A 24,724-nucleotide genomic window follows, 5' to 3' on the forward strand; every position below is an offset into this window, starting at 1 on the left:
TAGTTTCAGTCATTTATTTTTGTTTTTACTTCCCTTGCCTTTGAGGTCAAATTCTTAAAATCCTCTCTGAATCCAAGGTCCATTAATTTAGTACCTATGCTTGCTTCTATGACATTTATTGTTTCAGGTCTTGTGTTTAGGTCTTTGATCCATTTTGAGTTAATTTTGGTGTATTGTGACAGCAGTCTAGTTTCTTCCTTTTGCACATGGCTTTCCAATTTTCCCAGCACCGTTTATTGAAGAAGGTTTCTTTTCTCCATTGTATGTTTTTGTCTCCTTTGTCAAAAGTTACCTGCCCATATATATGTGGGTTTATTTCTCGGTTTTCAGTTCTATCACATTGGTCCGTGTGTCTGTTTTTCAGCCAATACCGTGCTGTTTTAATCATTGTCGCTTTGTAGTATAACTTGAAGTCAGGGAGTGTGATACTTTCAGCCTTGTTTTTTTTCCCTTAGGATTGCTTTGGCTATTTGGGTCTTTTGTGATTCTATACAAATTTAATAATTTTTTTGTTTTATTTCTTTAAAAAATACTATTGGGATTTGATGGGAATTGCATTAAATCTATATAATGATTTAATGCAATTTAATGCAATTCTGTACTGTATAAAATGGTAATGGCCATTTTAACTATGTTGATTCTTCCAATCTATTAGCATGGGATAACTTCCCATTTCTGTGAAAGTGTTTTCTTCAATTTCTTTTAATAATGTCTTATAGTTTTCAATGTATAGGTCCTTCACATCCTTTGTTATGTTTATCCCTAGGTATTTTATTCTTTTTGTACACAGCAACAAATCTTAAAGGACCCATATCATGATCATTTAGGTCTAGGAAACATTAATGTTCTCTGTGGCTTAGAGCAAGGTGGTTCTGATTGTAGTTTTTGGTGCTGATTGCTCAGTTTACTAAAAATGATTGCTCTAATAGTATCTTCTCTTTGAAATCTGAGTTTGTTTTAATCAGGCTTTGTTCTCACTTTCCTGATTTTGATTGTGAGGGACTGAGTCTTACTCATCTTTGCAATCTCACTGCTTAGCCAAGTGTCTAGCATACAGTTGATGCTTTGTCATCTATTCATGATAAAAACACATTTCTATGCAGTAAACATTCAATAAATAGAAATCGACTATCTCCTATTGGCTAGACACCATGCTGGGGGATAGAATAGTGCATATGGTCGTATACCATACTTATCTTCTGATGGGAGACAGTGATACATACTTGTGACAAACTTTGCCCATGTGTAAGCATAGGGTGCTGTTGGAACTCCTTAGGATAGAACTGAACCCGGTTTGGTAAAAAACTGAAATATTTCCAGAGAACTGATATTTGAGCTGAGATATAAGGGAAGAGATAAGGAAGTGGAAAGGATTAGAGAGCTAGCAGAAACGAAAAGGCATTCCTAGCAGAAAAATGAACAATAGATAAGACATTCTGGACCTGCAGTTTGTTCAGTTTGGAGTTTGGTTTGAAAGGTATCATTGTGGGAAGGAGTGAGAGTAAGAGGAGTATGGGGTGGGAAGGGATTATGGATAAATATTCAATCAATGTTGAAGGAATTATTTTAAAAAGCAATACATCACACAAGGCAATTCGTTGAGTTTCCAAGACAAATCATTTAGAGTATAAATTTTAGACCATTTTATCTTATAAGCAAATTTTATGAAATTAAAAAAATTAAAATGGATTTCACTCATTTTATAATATTGGAGGCTTCGATTCATATATACATATGCATATTTATTATGTATCCACTTCATTACAATTCTATAGTCTGTACCATTCTCATCACTAGGCACATTTGCCTGATATAAATAGCCTTCATTGGTAGTGGGTTGAAATATTATTATTTATGAATCTATAAAGATTATAAAGCCTCTGTTAATTCATTTTTCCAGAAATTATTATTGCAAATCCCAAATGCTTTCTGATTTTAGCTTTTAAATGAAGAGGTATAAAATCAGTCTACTTCTTACTTTGATTAAGAAGTTTATGTATTTAGTGGGTGGTAATATGCTTGACAAAGAGGATCGCATGAAGATGCATGTTGCAAACCCAGTTTTAAGTCTTAGTCCTTTGGCAAATATATTGTGTTTTTTCATTGGTCCATTAGGCTCTCTCTGTCTCAGGTAATATAACTTCAAAATTGGTATAATATTTTCTGTGGATATGGCTTTTAAGGATCAACAAATTAAACATAGTTTGTAATCCCCCTCCTCAAATAATGTATTACTGATAAAATTTTTATCTCAAATCCAGTACTTTAAAAAAAAAAAAAATTGTTGGTTTCAAAGACTAGGAATCCTAAGCAGCATTTAGAATTTAAAAAAATGTGCATTATTTTAACTGTTAATGGGTAAAGTTCATCTATAATATTATCATGATAATGTTTGAAGAAATGACATTGTGTCACAATATACTCGTTTCACTTTTGCACTTTATAAATGAATGATTCTTTATATTTCTCAATACACAAGGATGTCCCAGGTTGGATAGCATGTTAGATTGTGCCACACCACAACGAAGATTCTCATTTGCATTTTTTTTTTGAAAAATCACTTTTTTTCAGAAATAATGCTGATCTTGCAGACTGTATCTGCACTGTATACAAGTGGACAGTAAGGAGAGCTTAAATTCATGTAAGTAATTTTCACTTGTGACCTGATCTTTGGGGTTAGAAGACTAATATAACCTAAGCCATTTCTCTTGCCCTATGGAGTTGAAAGGGAAATGCAGAGATTAATGAAGGGATGATCAGGACTGGAAACTAGGAACAAAGTTTTCTCTCTGGACCCGCCTCTTCCTCCATAAACATTTAAGCATCTACTCTGAATCAAATACTGAAAAGATGAAAGAAGAAAATAGTCAGTTTACAGACAACCCTTTATTAGTTTTGTGAACTGAAATCAGATTTGGTTCTAAAAATCCTTCAACTATAGGTAGCGCATGCAGTTAAATATGTAATCATGACATCTGTAATAGACATTCTGGCATTTTGCCCTTCACTTCCAAAACCATGGTAAGACCGTTGTAAGAGACTCGCCACCACACCCCCATCCCCACCTACACCTTAGTCCTTTTGCAATCACTGTTCGCATGTCAACATAGTAATTTCAAATTCGGAGATTGGCATTTTTGTTACTCCCCCCACACACATACTCCACTTTCCACATTAATGCAAGAGTTAAAGAAAAACAAAACTAGTTTTACTGGGTGAAACGGGGCAAGGGAGATAGGAAGGAAGGGGGAGAAGAAGGAAGAGAAGGAGGGAGGGAGGAAGGAAGGGACGGAAGACGGGAATGAAATGAAGGAGAGATGCTGTCCTTTCTCCAGTTTGTTTTCGGAGGTTTCCTGCCCGCCTCTCCAGGCACACAGCCAAGGTAGCATCTTCTCCTGGCTCGGCCACGGGCCTGGCCCCCTAGCGTCGGAGCCAGGCAGCCTGCCGCTGGTGCTTATCTCTTTAAATGACAGCTGTGGCTCGGGTCCCAATTCTGGTCTTGACGTCAGCGCCGCCTCCCCGGCTGCTAGGAGTAGTTAGCGCCACCGTCCGCGCTCGGGACTCGCGGCGCTCTCGCAAGCTGCTGGGGCGGCGAGTTTTCTGTTCTCCGATCCCTCCTTCTACCCTCCCCACGGGGAGCCGAGCGGCAGCCCGAGAGCCTCTTGCAAGTCTCTCTCTCACACTTCCCCGCTGTCGCCCCAAAGGAGCAGCCACTCCTCCCAGCTCCTCCACCGCCGCTGCTCCCGCTGAGCTCATCTCCCGCGCTTCGCTCCCCTGATGGAGCCCGGGTGTCTCCGCAGCTGCCCGGAATCTTGAACCGGGCAGCCCAGGCCGGAGGAACGTGCCGCCCGGCCCGAGGGCGCACCGGGCGCACGCCAACCTCGGGGCGCCAGGGGTGCAGGGCGTAGGCTTCTGGGAGGAGAAAGTGCCACTCTCCCGGTTCAGTTAACCAGCGGCGGGGTGGGACCATGGCTTTGAAGGACACGGGCGGCGTCGGCAGCACCATCCTACCCATTAGCGAGATGGTTTCCTCGTCCAGCTCGCCCGGCGCGTCTGCAGCCGCCGCCCCGGGGCCCTGCGCGCCCTCGCCTTTCCCCGAGGTAGTGGAGCTGAACGTGGGAGGCCAGGTCTATGTGACCAAGCACTCGACGCTGCTCAGCGTCCCGGACAGCACTCTGGCCAGCATGTTCTCTCCATCCAGCCCCCGGGGAGGCGTCCGACGCCGGGGCGAGCTGCCCAGGGACAGCCGGGCGCGCTTCTTCATTGACCGAGACGGCTTCCTCTTCAGGTACGTGCTGGATTTTCTGCGGGACAAGCAGCTCGCGCTCCCGGAGCACTTCCCCGAGAAGGAGCGGCTCCTGCGCGAGGCCGAGTACTTCCAGCTCGCCGACCTGGTCAAGCTGCTGTCGCCCAAGGTCACCAAGCAGAACTCGCTCAACGACGAGGGCTGCCAGAGCGACCTGGAGGACAACGTCTCGCAGGGCAGCAGCGATGCGCTCCTGATACGTGGGGCGGCGGCCGCCGCGCCCTCGGGCCCCGGAGCGCACGGCATCGGTGGCGGCGGCGGCGCGCCCGACAAGCGCTCGGGCTTCCTCACGCTCGGCTACCGCGGCTCCTACACCACCGTGCGCGACAACCAGGCGGACGCCAAGTTCCGGCGAGTGGCGCGCATCATGGTGTGCGGGCGCATCGCGCTGGCCAAGGAGGTCTTTGGTGACACGCTCAATGAGAGCCGCGACCCTGACCGGCCGCCCGAGAAATACACGTCCCGCTTCTACCTCAAGTTCACCTACTTAGAGCAGGCGTTCGATCGCCTGTCCGAGGCCGGCTTTCACATGGTGGCGTGTAACTCCTCCGGCACCGCCGCCTTCGTCAACCAGTACCGCGATGACAAGATCTGGAGCAGCTACACCGAGTACATCTTCTTTCGTAAGTTCGCAGTCTGGGCATTTCTTGGTTCTCCCCGCCTGCTGGCCGACCCTTGTCAGATCGAATCTGTCTGGAACCGGGACAGGCGGGTGTCCTAGCCAGGAGCTGGTTAATAAGCGCGAGGGGCTCGCCCTGCACGCCTCCGTCGTGCAGCAGACACGATTTGCACTTTCTCCTTTTGCGATCTCTCCTGTTGTCCCCCGGGAGCACGCAGTTCCCACGCCGTTCTCTTAACTTTATTCATCGTGTCCTTTCCCGCCTCACCCCTCCGCCCTGCACCTGGAGGCTATAGGCTTCCTTCCACTGCAGACGGCGGGGGGAAAGGGCGCGCTGGCTGGGCGCAGAGGTCCTCTTCCTGCTCGCTGGCGCGGGACTCCTGGGGTCAGCTCTGTGGGTCTCAGTGTTGGGCAGGTTGTCATGCAGGCATCACTGCGCACCGCCGGGATTACCTCTTGTTGGTGCTGGTCTGGCGCAGGGGCGTCCAATTACGGGTGGTTTCAGAAGGGGGCAACCAGAGAAGTGCTGACTGTGCCTCCATAGCCCTTCAGGGTGTCTGGGTGTGAGAGTGGCTGGTAGGAAAAAGGTCTCCGTCGACCCTCAGAAACCTCAGATTTTCCCCATGCCACTTCTCATTTGTAATTGCTTGGCGGTTTGGGCAGCGAAGGGTGGAGGGAACCAAAATTGTTTGGATGTCTGAGTGTTGTTGTCAGGGTTGGAGATTAGGAAGGGACGTAGGTGTCTGTGTGTACACGCATCTCTCACTCTGTCTCTGTCTCTGTCTCTGTCTCTGTCTCTGTCTCTCTCTCTCTCTCTCTCTCTCTCTCTCTCTCCCCTCTCCTCTCCATCCATCCCTCCCTCCCTCCGTCCCTCCCTCTCTTCCTCCTTCCCTCCTCTCTCCCTATGTTTTCTTTTCCGGCACTTCAAGTGTGAAAATGGGTTGAGTGCACTTTCCCAGGGGGGAATAAATGCTGTGATTTTCTGAAATGAGAGAATGGGGAGAGGATTTGGGAAGCATTTGGCATGATGCTTTGTATAGTGTGCTTCCGGAGGGGGCTCTGTGGCTCAAGCTCAAGAACTCCACCAAATATCACTGGGGCTTTGGGGATTAAGAGGGGGGTGGGTGCAATTTCCAGTGACGTTTATAAAATGAGGAGGGCCATAACTAGAAAGCTGTTTGGAAAAATTAAAAGCCAGCTGGGATGGCAGCAGGAACATCATTTGGCAAATGGTTTTTCTTTGGAAGACACAGAAGTTTTGAAATTTGCCTGTGCTGTTAGGGAGAGTAGCATTAACCACCTATGATAGAAACAGACCAGCTTTCATTGTATTTATTTTTTTATCTTGGTAATTTACTTACTATCTAGGAAATAGACACTTTTTTGCACTTTATTTTGACTGGAGAAGTAGAAAGGATGTCTCCTTGCACAGGTGCAAGCTTGATTGGAAAGTGCTGTCACTTGTACATTCTAGTAACCTTGGAGGTCTGGTGACAAAACAGCACACTGTGTATTATAGTGAGATTGTCTTTTTGAATAGTGCTAGATTTCCTGAGAAAGCCATTTCAACAAAGAAGCAAAGAAAGTGTCCACTGAAGTGGTAGATAAAAATCTAATTGTCTTAATTGTATCCAAGTATTGTTATACCGTAAAAAGATTGATAGAAAAGCCTCCCAAAGGAAGGTAATACTTGGTTGTTTATGTAATATTGATATTTTCAATATATATTAAGTAATTAAACTATTTTTTAGCATCATTCTTTACATTTTATTTCTTATCAATGAAACCTTTCTTAACGTTTTAGACCTTATAAACAGTTATGTCATTTCAACATGGATATATTTTCAAGCATTTCAGAAGACAAGATGAAATTTCTTATGGCTGGTGATTTTTGACATAGAAGATATAAGCCTAAATGTTCTGTAGTTAAGGTTCTTGCATTTTGGAATCTTTTGCATTTTGGTCTTTCTTTTTCCCCTAGAAAGTTGTGGACTTAAAAATGTTTGTTACTTTGATTATGAAAACATAATACAGGTTGCCTCTAAATTATGAAAACAATGTCCTTAAAATAGTATATTGAAGTTGGAAACTCATCCAATTTAACTAAGATAATTTAAAAGGTATTTGGAATTCAGGATATTTCACTTCTGGAACTAGAAGAAGTATTAAGAAAATAAAGCATGCATATTATGAAAAATTTGCAGAGTACTCACATAGCTAATGTGCTCTGAGATTCATTCATAAAAGTCTCATAAATCTAAGGAAGCAACCCATAACTTTTTTCGTTAATTATCCTGTGGAGGAGAATACAAAATTCCAGATTAAATATTGTTCTTTTGAAGTGGTATTCCAGTCATTGACCAACAAAATATAGTTACCATTTTTAATTTATAATGTAAACTTGATCTTGAATGCTATTATACATACATTTATTTTATGTTTTGGATAGTTTGCAGCATATTTCACAAATTATTTTGGATGTGATTCCTTTTAATATCAGCGAGTGACAATACACTGTAAAATATTTATATTTCCACCGTATTCAGTTTACATAATGACATACATATACAGAATTTAATTATCTTGTTTAGTAGTGTCTACTAAAAAAGACTATCAGTAATATTCATTACCAATAAAACAATTGATGAACTTGTTTGTCCACTATGTTTTAGATACAGAAGAGGTCCTTATCTTTTATTTCACCTCACAGTTCTTTCAACAAATATTTATTTAACGTGTAATGTGCATCAGTAATTTTTACACATTTTTAAATTCAGGCTACATGTGAACTCAGTAGTTTGAAGATGCTCTAAAAACTATGAAACTGTAGTTTATACACTTGAAAGTCAATTTCAACTCCTCAGATCCCAAACCTCCCTTTGCCTCTGTGTTTATGTACAGAGGGGAAGAGAGTGGAGGATGGTTCAGTAGTCCCAGATATAGCTACTTGCCAAATGTGTGATCTTGGTTAAATTACTTACCTGTTCTGTGTCTCAGTTTTCTCACCTGTATAATGGGGGCTATTATACTACCAATTTTATAGAATTTGAGAATACATGTAAAGTACTTATGCCAGTGCTTGACAAATGTTAGCTCTTAAAATTATAATAGAGTACAGACTTCCTATTCTTCATAAATTTTAATTTTGTTTTGTTTAATTGTGATGTTAATTGGAAAATTATTTTGCAATTAAATGATCCCAAAATAAACTTTCAGAAGTTCGAAACAACCCATTTAATAGCCGACTTCTTTCCTGGAACTTGGATTTTTCAGGCCAAGTTCAAATCACCTAAGTTTGCCAGTCATACTCCAGTTAGTTTTCTGGATCAGCTCCACCAGAATCTTTTTCTGATTCAGGGCCAAGAAGTGTTTTAACACTCTCCACTAGGACTTGAAACTTTGGCAATATTTTCTGACAAACATTGAGCTAGATTCATATCTCCTTAAGTGCTTATATCTAAGTCATTGGGTTCTAATGCTCAAGGTTATGCACAGGCTATTAAACATTTAATACCAGCTTCATTTGGCTAAATGGACACTTTCATCTATTCTCAGTCTTAACTCATTATTTTATCAAGTCTTTTGGACTCAGCAACATATGCTAGTATTATTAAACTTCATATTACTTTTCTAATACTTAAGATGGATTGTCCTTTCTTGAAGAAAAACAATGATTTATTGGGTTTTCTGTGTTGTTTTTTGGAGGGGGAGCTATCTGCTAAGTGTAGTTGTGGCTGTTTTTAGCAAAACGTAGGAGACAAAAAAAGACACTTTATGTTGGCGTTGTATTATACAGACAATAAATACTTATCTGCTTGAAATGTGATACATAGACCATCCATAGTTAAAGTTAACATTACTTATATCCTTTATTTCTCATATCAATGAGTTTACAGAAGGTAGTACTGATGTATTGCTCTTCTCTTACAGTGCTTCGAGTTTTGTGCTCCATGTGTTGTAATACTCGTATGCTGTGTGAAAGTACACATTTCTCTACGATACACTTGATATACTTTAAGTTTGGTATATCTTTTTTTGTTGTGATGTATGAGAGTATCAGATTTGGAATTAATGCTATTACTGAACTGGGCTGTGAAATCTAATTTTTCTTACTAGATTTTTATATTCACTATTTCAAATTCATTCTAATATAATTCATCTGGTTGGATTGAAGAAATCCAGTTCAGTTGAAAACATTAAAACAGCTATTCAAGCCTATGTTATAAGGCCTGTTGCATTAAAATCTTTCTAATAAAGAACTATAAAAAGTCATTCTATTTAGATGAATACCTTTAAAAATGATTATTATTTTCCAGTCTAAAAATACTCCTACTTTTACCACCAAACACTGTTTTATGAAACAGTTTGGTTAATCGCTTTTTTTAAGTTGGTTATTTTCCTCCTGGAAACTTACTAGTTACTTTTATAATTATAATATGAAAATTTCTTCTGCAACCACATGGCTGAATGACTTTTGAATTAATGGGGAATGAGTAAAAGGAACAGATAACTTTTAAAAACACTAAGATTCTGATTTTATGTAAATAGTTGCAGTAATAAAGCTGACAGAAAATGACAAAAACTTTGAAGGGCAAAAAGTTTTTGGAGACTGCTATGGCATTGGCTCCTATTCAAGGGCAGTAAACTTTTATGTCTGGCATAGTACAGTCTCTAAACTTGACCTTTTTTATACTGTTAGGCTTTCACTTTCCCTGCCACCCTTTCTACAGCTTCTTGGTTAATCATTATGTAAATAATGAAGCTAAAAGACTGAGTGGTATTACAACCCATATTTGGCAAAGTTCTTTCATAGCTTAGAATGCTAGAACTCACAATTTGTGTTTATGTGTGTGAGAGAGTGTGTGAGTATGCTTTAGTTAACAATAATTGTTTTTCAGAAAAGAGAAATGATCTGTATGAAAGTAGCATCAAAAGTATTAGCTGGCATTAGTTAAAAATGTGAAAATGATTGTCCACTTGTTATTGAAAAGTAGCCCTTTTTTGATTATGAAAATAAAACATGCAGTTTTAGGACTTTTATAAAAGGGAAGTAAAATTTAAAAAATCACCACTAGTAACTGCTAATAAAATCTTCAATCATTTCCATCTATACTATATAGATGATTTGTATGCTGTCTTAGTATTCTTTTGTTTTATACATTTAATACATTGATGCATTTAATGACATTTTTCCCCATGGCATTAAATTCTTTATTGACATCTTAGATAATAAAGTATAATATGGGTCCTTTGCCACAGACAATATTATAAATAAATATTGGCATCGAATATTTTCCCTGCAGGCTTAGGAAAAATAATTGACTGTTTCCAAAATACAGAATGTGTAATTAAAAAAAAATGTCTTGTGCACATAAATTTGTGATGTGTTTTAGGGACATTACTTTGTTTACTTTTTGTAACATTCCTTAAACTTGAGATTCGGTCCCTAATCCTTCAGTTAGGAAACTATGATTTGGAGAGATTAAGTAACATCCCTGGGTCATAGAACTGGTATGGGACTGAGCTGGAATTCCAATAGTTCTGTCTTACTAACAAGCCCTTCCTCGTAAACATTTAAAAATAATGCCTATTTCATGCAGTCAATTTGACAAATATGTTTCAGTGTCGACTGAGTACTTTGAATTTAGCTCCACAAGCAAAAACTGGTGGTGTGAATTGTATATAAACGAACCTAATATTTCTTAGTCTATGTTAAATTTTCCTAAGAATGCTATCAATTTATGTCTCGTGCCTTTACTTGATGGAAGAGTTAATTTTTAGTGATTAAGGCTGTCATATTAACGAATATTTTAAAATTAAAGCAAATAAATCATTTCATTCAATTTAGCACATTTTTGGGTGAACAAGTCATATGTACTGGTTTGATAAACTGGCTTAAACAGTTAAGGTACTCACATACTCCCTTGATACAGAAAATTCATTTTACCTTGTGTAATAAAACATATTTTCTATGTTCTATTCTCAGAATATGGCAAAAGGAAGAGGCTATTTCAGTTGAAATCAATATTGTTAATTATATATAATTCATTGGTCCTAAATATTAGTCAACACCATTAAATTGTATACTTGGTATAATTAGGTTCAAAAAACTATCAAGTACCAGTTGAGCATTGAGATTGGCTTTTGGTATTTTTGAAGACTTAAAGTATTGTGGAAAAGAACTATATGTATATGTATACCATCATATATATGTACATATATATGTATATGTATGTGTATATATGTATATATATACATATATATGATGGTATACATATATATATTTATGTATAAATATATATATTATATATGTGTGTGTGTATATATATATATATATATATATATATATATATATATATATATATAAACTTGATACTTGGAAAGTAGCATTTTAGATTCCCCTTCAATCTATATTTAATTACACTTATTTTAAAAGCTTTATGTGAATTAATGCCAGGGTATTTGAGTGAGCTTTCAGCACTTAGCCGCACAATCTCATAAGACATGTTGGTGGCATCTCTAATCGAGTTAATTCTTTTAGTAGTGGCAGGCTATCCCACCAGAAGTTTTGTGAGGACTTTCCTAAAGATGAGAATAACTTTATTCACAGAATTTCAAAGTTACTCCACTAGGTAAGTTAAGTGCTTTTTAAGTTCTAAGGATGAACCCCTGGCTGCTGACTTGGATATGCATGTCTTCTGCTTATCATGTGTACACGTCTCATCATTCATTTCTGCAAGTGAGCATTCCATGAAAGCTAATTATCCTACAAGGTTAGTTGGATTTTGCACTTTCAAAATATATATACACACACACACACACACACACAAAGTATTTAACCTGAGCTTTCCTAACCCATCAGTTTTAAAGCACTGGTATCATAGCTACGCAATACTGAGTAACCCCTTGGTGTAGAATCCTTTTACATTTGGCCGTCTATTTCTTTTCATAGCACACTGCCTGTAGGGCCTCACTGCATTTCCTACACTCTGAAGTTATCTCTTTGTCTTTATTGATGTATCTTACTTGTTCCCAGCTTTATTGAAATACAATTAACAAACAACATTGTACGAGTTCAAGATGTGTACAGCATGATGGTTTGATACACTTAAATATTGTGACACGATGACCACTGTAGTGTTAGCTAACACCGCCATCATGTCATGTAATTACTATTTCTTTTTTGTGGGGAGGACATTTAAGACTTACTCTCTTAGCAACTTTCAAACATATAGTACAGTATTATTAAGTGTAATTACAATACTGTGCATTAGGTCTCCAGAAATTATTCATCTTCCTACTTCAGTTTATACTCTTTGATGATCATCTCCACATTTCTCCTGCTTCCCATTCCCTGGTAACTATCATTCTTACTCTCTGTTTCTACAAGCTCAGCTTAAATTCCACGTACTCATATATGTGATACCATACAGTATTTGTCTTTCTCTGTCTGACTTATTTCACTTAGCATAATGCCTTAAAATTTCATCCAGGTTGTCGCAAATATCAAGATTTACTTTTTCTTATGGTTAAATAATATTCCACCATGTGTGTATGTGTGTGTGCGTATATATACATATATACGCACACACAAACATATATATGTATAACATGTTCTTTATCCATTCATCATTGATAGAAATTTGTTTGTTTTCTTATCTTAGCTATATTGTATAATACTGCAATTAACACGGGAATGCAATATCTTTTTCAGATCCTATTTTCATTTCCTTTGGGTATATATACCCAAGTGGGGTTGCTGGATAATGTAATTATCTCTTTTCATGTTGATCTTCTTCATCAGTTTACTTTTTCCTTGAGAGTTGTCACCAAGTCTTACTTTTGTGTTTTCAGCCCCCAGTGCAGTGGCTAGTACAATATTAAGAACTCAATAAATATTTGTTTGTTGAATGAAAGTGAAAATTAATGAATGAACCAAAATGTTGGAGGTTCCATTACGGTAGTTAATGAATTGAGGTTAGTTTCACTTCAATTTAAATTGTACTTACTGAACAATTGCCAGGCAGCTTGGGGGACAACATACAAATATAAATGACAGACATTTCATTTCAGATGACCACAGTAAGCTTATGTTGACACAGTGAATTGTGTCACAGACAGGTTATTTAGGGTATTAGCAAGAGTAGAGTAATGACACAAAAAGTTGTTATATAGGCACCTATAAATAATGAAAATAAATGAAATGTTAACTAAAGTATGGACAAATTAAAATAATGTTACAAATTAAGTTGTTAGAATTATAAACACACATGGATTCATACAGACACATAAACACATTTATTTATAGTTAAATGATTGGTGAGATAGAAGGTATAAGGGATCCAAAATCAGCTGACTTGTTTTTTTAGTGCATGAAAGATGTTGCACAAATGCTCAGTGCTACAGCTTACCCACAACCGTGTTGACTACTTGCTTTTCAAGAAATCTTAGAGTGTGGGGCGGCTGCTTCCTCTAGATATGGTCAGTCAGGCAACTTGTAGTATAACATAAGTTCAGGAAGTATCTGGCTAACATGGTGGCTATTTGCAAAGGTGAGGACCCAGTTAACTCTATATTGCTATCTGTACTCTTAGTTTGTAAAAAGTCCCTTAAGATATACCCAGTAGGTATTACTGTTTTATAAAGATACCCTGTTTCCCCGAAAATAAGACCTAGCCGGACAATCAGCTTTAATGCATCTTTTGGAGCAAAAATTAATATAAGACCCACTATTACATCATATCATATCATATCATATCATATCATATCATATCATATCATATCATATCATATCATATATCATATCATACCCAGTCTTATATTATAGTAAAATAAGAGTAGGTCTTATATAAAATTTTGCTCCAAAAGACACATTAGAGCTGATTGTCTGGCTAGGTCTTATTTTTGGGGAAACACAGTATTGCAATATCAGGTGTACTTACTCATTAACCTTGTGTTAAGGTAATTAATAAAAATAAATCAACTTTCTGGCAACAACAGCACATACCTTCATGAAACATAGTAGGATGTTCATTAGTTCAATGTTTATTAACCAGCTAAACTTAGAATGCTATTTCTATCATATTGTAACCATTTTCCTATTAAAACATACTTACACAGGGAAAAAAAGTGTGTTAAAGGCAATAAAATAATGTAATAAATAAATATATAGTGTTGACTTCGGGTCAGTAGAATAGTAAGTGATTTAACCATTCAATTGTGCTATTTCCATTTCTTTCACCAGTTATAATAAGAAAGAACTTTGAGCAAAATGGAATTTATAACATATTGCTCTTTATCATGATTTTCTGTAATTAGACATGTCTGATTCCTGGTACAAGCACATTAGGAAGAGTGTTACTCTGTTTAGAGAGACAATACCAGAATCTCAAGTTGTCAACTTGCCATACAAATTTGTAAGGGCCCTGGGCAGTCCTGCTCCTCTACCCCTCACGTTGCCATAGTAACAGGCTAGAAGACCGTAGGTGAGGCCGTGGCCTCTTTTTCCAAGGGTTGGAGCAGCGATCGCCCAGGTCGACGTGACCATCCCCTCCGATTCCAGCAGAGGTGGCCGATTTGCTGCCACATGCCCTTCCAGTAACATGTCCACTACCTGCTTGCCTGTAGCCTCCAGGGTCCTGATACCCCCACAGCCTCCATGGTGGCCATGGCACCATGTTCTGTTTCCCCCCCCAGCGCGGCATTGGGCCTTTTTTGCAGTTATGGCCGTGGCTAGAGAGCATGGACTGGTGGCAGCTGAGAGCCACGGGCGTGGATACAGGAGAACATCATGAACATCACCTGCAAGCTGGAGGACCGGAAGTGCGGGCACTGCCAGTCCCGGGTGGACCCGATGGCGCTGAAGCTCCCCCGCCTGGCACAGCTCTCCATTGAGTTCTGCGGCGCTCCCAGGACTTCCTCCCCTCACAGCTGCATACCTGGAGGAGCAGCTGCACCTGAGCCAGGAGGGCTGAGAGCAGAGCAAGAAGCTCCTCACCAAGCTGCGGTCAAGTTACTGAAGGAAAAGTGTAAACACTGGAAAAAGATGGTCTCCATCCAGCAGATGATGATCAAAGCCAAAGACAGCTATTTCCAGTGCCATTTTTGTGACAAGGCCTTTATGAACCAAGCTTTTCTACAGAATTATGTTCATCACCACCACCCTGACGATCCTCACCTTAAGTGTAAGAGAAATGTGCAGACTGATCAGCCCCAGAGGGAGATGGACGTGTTGAAGGAGGAGCTGCAACTTACAAGTGTCAGTTAGAGGGGGCGCCGCACGCCCACGCAGGCAGATTCTCTAAGGGACATGGAATGCAGGAAAAGAGAGGAAGGATTTCTGAAGTTTGTTGATAGATGGAAGGAAGAAGAAAAGGAGAAACTAATTGATGAAGTGGAAAAGCAAAACAAAATAAAACAAAAACCAAAAAATCACGGAAATGCTTAGGAAGGAGTTTCAGGAATTATCTTCCAAAAACTCAGCATTAGACTATCAGTTGTCAGAAATCCAGAAGTCCAGTATGCAGGTCAAGTCTAACACAGGCACATTAAAAGATGCACGTGACTTTAAAGAAGAATGTCCTCAGTATCCCCAGGATTTCCAAAATGTGATGCAAACTCTTGGCAGTCAGGAAAGCTGGTGGACAGCTTGAGTTCAAGCTCTTCACCAAGAGCACAAGAAAGAGAAGGGTCAGCTCCTATCACATAGAGAGAAACTTTGAACCTCAATGATAAACGATCTAAATGCAAATAATGTTGTCTACAGGAGGTAAGAAGGGTTAGCATAGAGACTCCAGGAGCAGAAGGAAGTGATTATCACTCAGACATAACAGATTAAAGAGTTTATCAGTGAACTATTGAACAGAGTCATTGTTCCCAAAGGAAATCCTTTATCCTGGCCAACTTTTGAATCTAAGCCAATTGCCACAGCTGTACCTATGAATGCCCTACTGCCACAGACTTTGGGTGCTAAGTCATGTCAACTTAAAGACCTCAAAATACATAACTAATTCCATTTCTCTATGTCATTAATTTTTGGCACCAGATTTCTCCTCTTTTTATTTTTGAGGTGATTCATAGCAATACCTATCCAAAATTGCTCTGGTAGCTTTATCTGTTTCCATTATCATTATCATCAGTAAAATTAAATAAAAAAGGTTATTGACCTCCTTAGTAGAAAGTCAGTTATAATATATTATTAGAATAAGTTTGTTCTAGTTGGATCTTCATTGCTTAGAATGAAAATGTACTCTTCCAGGTCTAGTGCTGGTCACTGGTTAATTCTGAACAATTAATGAAATACTGATATTCAGTGGTTATTTTCTCAAACTATGGATTGTATTTAGGCAAAGCACCTCTTAATCATATTCTGCATATTTCTTTTTCTTTCTTTCTTTTATTTATTTATTTATTTATTTATTTATTTATTTATTTATTTATTTATTTATTTTTTTGAGTGAGCAGCTCACAATGGCCCATACGGGGATCAAACAGGCAACCTTGGTGTTATCAGTACCACACTCTAACCAAGTGAGCTAACCAGCCACCCCATATTCTGTATATCTCTGATGAAGGCTTTTAGCTTTGATTTTCAGCAGTTTTGTGCAAGAGAACAACTTGTCATAGGGCCAGGTGGGCTCAAACATTACTCATAGGCAATCGGCCAAAAATTTCAGGCTAGATTTTGCATTCAAGTATATTTCTCTATAATTTTGGGAAAACTATGTTAGCTTTCAACTCAATCAGCTCCTATTGAAACTACACTACATATTTTGAATATGTGTTTTCTAATTGCTGAAAATCTATGTATTGGAAGAAAACAGAGAGCTAAGGCAAATGCTAGCAGCCATTCAGAGATAATTCTCTGACATTTTGACCTTTTCTGATTTGGTGAAGGATGCATCTAAGATGTCTTTGCAGGTGGAGGGTAAGGATTTTCATGCATATAATTCCAAAATGAGTTATTTAAAAAAATAAGTTTAAGGTGTACAGCATGTTACTTTGATATATTTATATATTGTCGTATGATTGCCGATATAGTGATATTTATCACATTAATAATTGTAGTATAATATTTTCTATATTCATTATACTGTGCATTAGATCTCGATGGATTATTACTACTCATTACAAGTTTATACCCTTAATCACTATCACTCTAATCCCTTCATCCACTGGTAATCACCATTTTACTTTTCATTTTTTCGTATACACATATAAGTGATATCATACAATAATTGTTTTTTTCTGTCTGATTTATGTCACTTAGCATAATGTGCTCAAGGTCCATTCATGTCACAAAAGGCAGAATATCCTCCTTTGCCATGGCTGAGTAATATTCCATTGCATATATGTACCACTCTTTTTTTATTCATTCCTCTGTTGATGGATATTGGGATTGTTTCCATTATCTTGGCTATTATGAATAGTAAGTACTATGATAAATATGGGGAAAGCTTATATCTATTTGTAATCCTGTTTCCATTTCCTTTGGGTATATACCCAGAAGCAGAATTGCTTGATCATATGGTCAATCTTTTTTAAAAATTTTTTAAGGAACCTCCATATTGTTTTCCATAGTGGTTGGACCAATTTACATTCCCATCAATAATGTATAAAGGTTCCCTTTTCACCACATTCGTGCCAGCACTTGTCTCTTGTCTTCTTGATGATAGCCATTCTAACAGGTGTGAGGTGATATCTCACTGAGGTTTTGATTTGCATTTCTCTGATGATTGGTGATGTTGAGCATCTTTCATGCGCCTGTTGGCCACTTTGATGTCCTCTTTAGAAAAATGTTTGTTTTTCTTCTGCCCATTTTTAAATTATATTGCTTGTTCTTATTTTGTTACTAAGTTGACTGAGTTCTTTGTATATTTTGGATATTAACCCCTTAACTGATATATAATTAGCAAAAATTTTCTCCCATTTTGTAGCTTGTCTTTTCATTTTATTAATTGTTTCTTTTGCTGTGCAGGAGCTTTTGAGTTTGATGTAGTCTTATTTGTTGACGTTTCTTTGTGCTGTTGGTCTTATGTCCCAAAAATTATTGCCAAGAGTTATATCAATGAGCTTCTTTGCTACGTTTTCTTCTAGGTGTTTTATGTATCAGCTCTTAGTTCACACCTTTGATCCATTTTTAGTTAATTTTTGTGCGAGGTATGACACAGGGGTTCAGTTTCACTGTTTTGCATGTGTTTCTCCAGTAGTATTTCAAGTACCATATGTTGAAGAGACCGTCCTTTCCTAACTGGGTATTCTTGGCTCTCTTGTCAAATAGCTGCATATATATTTAATTCTGGGCACTCTATTCTGTTCCATTGGTCTATTTTGTGCCTATACTTTACTGATTTTATTTTTATGGTTCTGTAGTATCGTTTGAGATCAGGAAGCATGATACCTTCAGCTTTGTTCCTTGTTCTCAAAATTGCTTTGGCTATTCATGGTCTTTTTTGGTTCCACAAAAATTTTAGGATTGTTTCTTCTGCTCTTTGAAGAATACCTTTGGTATTTTGATGGGGACTGCATTGAATCTGAAGGTGACTTTGGGCAGTATGGACATTTTAACAATATCATTCCTCTGACCCATAAACATAGGAAACATAGGATGTCTTCCCATTTATTTGTGTGTTCCTTGTTGATTTCTTTCAGCAGTGTCTTGTGGTTTTCACTGTATAGATCTTTCACTTTCTTGGTTAAATTTATTCCTAAGTATTTTATTGTTTTTAATGGTATTGCGAATGAGATAGTTTTCTTTATGTCTTTTCTGGAGGTTTCATTGTTAATTTAAAGGAGTGCAACTGATATCTGTGTGTTGATTTTATAATCTGCCACTTCACTGAAATTGTTGATTAATTCCAACAGTTGTTTTGACTGACGCTTTGGGATTTTCTGAAAATAAGATCATGTCATCAGCAAATAGCAACAATTTTAATTCTTCCTTTCTTATATGAATTCCTTTTATTTATTTATTTACTTGTTCTTTGTCTTGCCTAATCGCTCCAGCTAGGACTTTCAGTACTATATTGAATATGAGTGATGAGAGTGGGCATCGTTTCCTTGTTCCTGATCTTAGAGGAAACACTTTCAATGTTTCTCCATTGAGTATAATGTTATCTGTGAGTTTGCCATATATAACCTTTATTATGTTGAGGTATGTTTCTTCTGTACCCAATCTGTTAAGGATTTCTATCATGGATATATTAATACGTTCTATTTTTTCAGATGCTTTTTTTCTGCATCTCTTGAGATGGTCATGTGATTTTTTTTAAGTTGAAATATGTAATCTATTTTTATATTGTTTTTATTTTTTAATTAGTTGACATACAATATTATATAAATTTCAGGTGTACAATATTTATATAACAGAAAATTGGTGACTTGATAAATGTAGTACCCATATGACACCATGCATAGTTATTACAGTATTATTGGCTATATTTTTCTTATCCTATACTTTACATCCCCATGACTATTTTGTAACTACCAATTTGTATTTTCTAATCCATTCTCTTATTTCACCCATCCCACAAAACACCTCCTATCTGGAAACTCTCAAAATGTTTCTGTTTTGTTTGTTCTTTATCTTTTTCTTTAGATCTCATATAAATGAGATCATATAGTATTTGTCTTTCTCAGTCTGACTTATTTCACTTAACATAATATTCTCTAGGTCCATCCATGTTGTCACAAATGGTAAGATTTCAATTTTTATAGCTGAGTAATATTCCATTGTATATATATACCACATCTTCTGTATCCAATCATCTATGGCTGGGCAGTTAGGTTGCTTCCATATCTTGGCTATTTGCTAAAGCATTTTAAAACAAATCCAAAATATTATGTTATTTCATCTCTACATGCTTTAGTGTCTAAAACAAACAAACAAAAAGGATATTTTCTTATATCACTACTATTCCATTATCAACATTAATTAGACAAATAATAAATTTTGGCAATATCTGATATATATATAATCAATGATCCTTTTTCCAAGAGTCTCAAAAATATTTTTTATCATTTTTTAAAAAAGTCAGTACTGTATATTTTATTTTTTATGTGCCTTATCTAGTAATACAGGATAGCTCCCCCTGTTTCTATTTTTCTGTTTTTCTATGTCTATCTCTTTATATGTAACACCGGAAACAGGGTCTGTTGACCTCATTAATGCCCCATGTTCTAGATATGACTGCTTCCTTCCTTGTGATATCATTTAAATTGTTCCTTTGTCCCTATATTTTCTGTAAGTGGACCTTAACTCAGCCTTATTAGATTCAGCTTCTTTTTCTTTTTGAGGGGCAAGACTAATCATAGGTGATTCTGTGTATTCCATTAATATATTAATTTACAGGTGACCATTCCAACTGCCAGGTTTTCCCGTTTGTAATGATAATCACTAGATGTGAGTGATGTCAGTCTGAGCCTTTCATTTTAAGTTCCCATTAAACTTTTATCTAATAGTTTTATCACAATGACCATTGACTGATGCAAATATTACATTAGGGACTACAAAATTGTGATTTTTCTAACTTTATCATTTCTTTCACATTTTTTAGGTGGGATTTTATAATGAAGACCTTTCTCTTAAGAACTAGTTAAAATATAGTCATAGAGGAAAGGCAAGGCAAATGAGCCGTTCTTTCTAATTTCTTGCCCTTTTTCACAGTAAGGAGTTGGTTCCCTAGTAATTTTCAGTGGTATTCATGAGTTATTACTATTGTTTCAGTGCTGTTCTGTCTGCTTCCCTGTTGTGGCAGTTGTCATCCTTATTGTTTTCCTCTTTTGCTGCTGCTTCTTTCTCTCTCTCTCTCTCTCTCTCTCTCTCTCTCTCTCTCTCTCTCTCTCTCTCTCTCTCAAACTACATTGGAAAACTGTCCATCAAAGGGACTGCTGCCTTGCTATGATTAGGGAACTTATAGTAAAGAATCTGCCAGCACAGCTGCAGGCCAGTTCCCCCGACACCATGGTGCCCTGTGCCCAACCTCCCCTGAATGCTGAATGAAAGCCTGTGTGAGGACAACTGAGTGATGGGACCTGGATCACATCCAGAAGCTCATCTCAGTGCAATCAGGAAATTTAGTTGTCAGCTATCTATCCTCTTCACTCTAGTATACACCAGGGCCATGCACTGTGTCCTGCACATCCTGTGTCTCATTTGAATTTGAGAAGAACATCTGAACAGTGATAATTTTTATTACCTGTAAATATAGTCATATTCATTCACATCTCATTTCTGCAGACATCATTGCGTAATTCCCCTTATGGCCATTCCTTTATATACTAATGTGTATATAATAGAAATGAGACTAGTAATTTTAATCTCATTATTTCAGTGCACGTTATCAATGAGGAAAAGGTATAGGAAGTAAGATTGCAGCCTGGGTATAAAAAATACTCCAAGAATATATTTATATTGTGGAAGTATGTAGTTTCAAAATATGCATCTTAGAGTCTAGGATAAATGAATGTATGCTAAATTGTTAGACAGCTATAGTTATAGTTATATGGATTCTGGAATAGATTAGAGAAAATCAGAGGATTTTGGCAAACCTTTTGGTTCTGTCACTTTCTAGTTATTGATTCCATGAAAAATACTCAAGTACTTTGAGATTATTTCCCCATCTCTCATCTGAAGAATTTGGTGAGATGATGCTTGTCCAGTGTTTTTAGTACCTCGGTTGAAATATACAGTGTAAATTGAACCATAGTAACAACACATAAGTTGTTTTGAGGTAAAAATATGAGGAAAAAGCTGGTTAAGGAGCTTCCTCATTTTCCATAATATGTAAGATAGAAGCTGAAGTTCTACCCCAGCTATTTGCCAGATGAATAACTTTTGCCTGGCATTGGAATGTGAGTTTAAGTTTGTGAAGTGTGAGACGTAGGGCAGATGTAGGAAATTACAGGAAACAGTAATAATGCCTATACATTGTAATAAATAATCCTATGGAAATTCTTGAATGATAACAATTACTAGGTGACTTTAACTCCCCAGAGTAATTCACTGTTAAGCCTGACACAGATGTTTTGGCCAATCAAGTTAAGGGGACAATTTCACAATAGATATGCTCTCCCTTCCCTGTGAAGTCTTGCACTATGTTTGACACTCAGTTACTATGTCTTGACTGAAGTAGTGATGGGTAGTCTGTACTACGTAGGTTTTTAAAATGAAATTAAAACTAATGTGTCTTCAGTTAGAGAGGGTGATGTTTTTAAAATTTGATTTACTCTCCCTGCCTTACTCACCGAAGCCTCACACTGTGTCTGGCACCAAATTGTCACTTAGAAAATGTTCATTGATTTAATTAGGGAAGCTGTGTGATGGGTAAGTAGAGACATTATGAGTGGGTTAAAGGAGGGGCTGTGGAGTAAACCAGGGCTACATTCATATCTTAACTCTTTTAGTTCCTAATTGTGTGACTTTGGGTAAGTCAGTCATTTATTGTCTCCAAACCTTGGTCTTCTTTTGTAAATTTATTAGACTCATAATATATATTACAGAGGGGGCTCTGAGGATTAAATGACACGATGCGTATAGAACACTTGGCACAGCATCTTAATCAAAATCAATGTTTTCTAAAGTTAACTATTTTTCTTATTATTTATAAAGAACAATGGCATTATGGAGGAGGTGTTTATTGCCTGAACTGAATGAAGGGTTCCAAGAAGGCATTAGAGAAGAGGTGGTATTGCAGATTATTGACAGAATGGTGGGCATCCACATAAGAGCTTGGGAGCTTTGCTAGGCACACCTGTTAGAAAACAGTTTGATTTGTCTGGATGTCAGGGAATACGTTGGGGGAAAAACATGGAAATGTAGGCAGAGTAAAGCTGCTGAAGTACATTTTACATCAGGCAAAGGATTTTAAACTGGAAATGGACACAATCAAATACACTTATTCAAGAAGCAACTATGGCAGCAGAGTGACACATGGAATTGGGAAAACTAAAGTTACTTGTTTAATTGGTGGTTATTGGAAAGGTTCAGGCCAGAGATGAGCCAACATGCTCTAGTAGAGATAGGGAGTAAGAGATCAATTCTAGTGCTATGTAGGTGGTATCGTCAATTAAACTTCGGGAGGAAGGAATTAAGCCATCTACAGCTATGATTCATTTATTCCCTTTACAAAGAGGATGCCTTGGAAGAAAGAAAGGAAGGCAATTGACTTGGTCTAATCTCCTTGTCAACTGGCTGTGTAAGTAAATAGATGAATGTTGTATCTAGAAAGAGGAGACCTCATCCAGTAAAGGCTTTTATCAGATGACCCTGGCTAAAGGATGACTTATAGTAAGTAAATACAGAATCCATGAATCTTGGCTTCCTGGAGAATACCATACAACCACTAAATTCATTATTCTGAGTATATGAAATGTAGAAGTTTTATAATTCACATGTTTTTGTCTGAGTGAGGAGCCCCCTAACACCTCTCTTGAATTATTGATCAATCATTCTAGGTCAGAAAGTAAGTATCTTATGTGGTAAAGAAGGAACTGGGGAGCCATGTGGGATGTCCTAGACCAATCTTTGTTTCATCCATGCCTCTATTTGAATTATTAGTGAAACTTGATAATCTCATCAAGTTGCGCAGGAGTCTACTTTGATGATTTGACTGTGTCTTAGCTCAGACTTTGTGACCAATTGTATGTAGTGGAGAGGGAGAAAGAGATATAGAGGATGACTCCAAAGTTGGTCACGGCCTTATCTGAGATAGGGCATAGTGGAGGAGTGAGGCCCTGTCCCCATCTATAAGGAGATGATGATAAGGTCAGTTTTAAACCTGTTAAATTTGAGGTGTCTGTGTAACTGAGGTGGAGATGTCTGAAATTTAGGTACTGGAGATCAGATGAATAAATCAAATTTAGGTACTGGAGTGGTAGAAGACTGTATAGAGGTTGTTAAAGGAGTGGATAGATAGAGAGGAGCCTGGAAGCAATGTTGAGACAGGCTACTTGGACATTAGAAGTATCAGAAGACAGAAGCAGTTGTACAGTCTATGGGAAAAACAAGTTTTAAGTACAGAGAAGTGTGTTTTAAGGACATCAGTGTAATGTTGCAAGAGTGGACCATAGATTAAGACTGAAAACATCAATGAGTCTTACTAATTAGGAGCCCATTAGTGATTTTAGAGATAATTAAAGAAAATGATAAATTCATAGTGGTAATAAATTGCATGGCTGGGAGATTGTCTCTGGTGTGGATGCAGAAGTAGAGAGGGTAGAAGTAGAGAGGGTAATGGGATTCATTCAGGCTGTGACTTCTTAGTGTGGGTGCTATGAAGAGCAGAGCAGAGCTACTTAAGGATGCTGATAAATGAGTAGTTGATGCACCCAGTTGCTTCTTCCAGGATGGGTAAAGAAATCAATAAGGCTTTGATGGTCCAAGGAACTTGTGGTAGTATCACCTGGGATGTTGGTTAGATTCCGATATTTATTCCCTACTGAATTAGAATCTCTGGTGGATGGCGCTTGGGAATATTCTTTTCAAAGCAGCTTTCCAGGTTAATACCTAAGAATCTGTTTAATTATAAACAGGTGGGTTCTGAGAGAAAAATTATAGTCTTGCTAAAATATTAAGTGAAAAAAAAAACAGTACAGAGATCTGGATACATAGAATGCTGTTAATTAAATCAAAAGAGATACAGGTCAATATTCATGCATTAAAATGGCTGGAAGGAAAGACACTTAGTTATTTGTAGATTTTAAACAACTTTTATTTATTTTTTGCAAAATTTTAATTGCAGCATATATTTCTTTTATAATTAAAAAGATATAATTATTTAAAAATCAGCAGCTAATAAATT

General features: G+C 37.6%; 1 protein-coding gene across 3 annotated transcripts in view; it reads left to right on the forward strand.

The window, feature by feature from the left end:
* The first annotated feature begins 2,872 nt into the window (after positions 1-2,872).
* The window catches only part of KCTD8 (potassium channel tetramerization domain containing 8), a 249,946-nt gene continuing 228,094 nt past the window's right edge, over positions 2,873-24,724 (forward strand). Inside the window, exon 1 of one of the 3 annotated variants that reach the window (XM_081061960.1) lies at positions 2,873-4,929. In XM_081061960.1, the coding sequence (XP_080918086.1) occupies positions 3,969-4,929 (961 nt within the window). In that variant the 5' untranslated portion in view covers positions 2,873-3,968. The remainder of the gene's footprint in view (positions 4,930-24,724) is intronic. The other 2 variants (XM_081061961.1, XR_013994140.1) reach the window with 2 other exon arrangements.

This window comes from Rhinolophus hipposideros (genome assembly GCF_964194185.1).
Source record: "Rhinolophus hipposideros genome assembly, chromosome: 1".
Taxonomy (NCBI): domain Eukaryota; kingdom Metazoa; phylum Chordata; class Mammalia; order Chiroptera; family Rhinolophidae; genus Rhinolophus; species Rhinolophus hipposideros.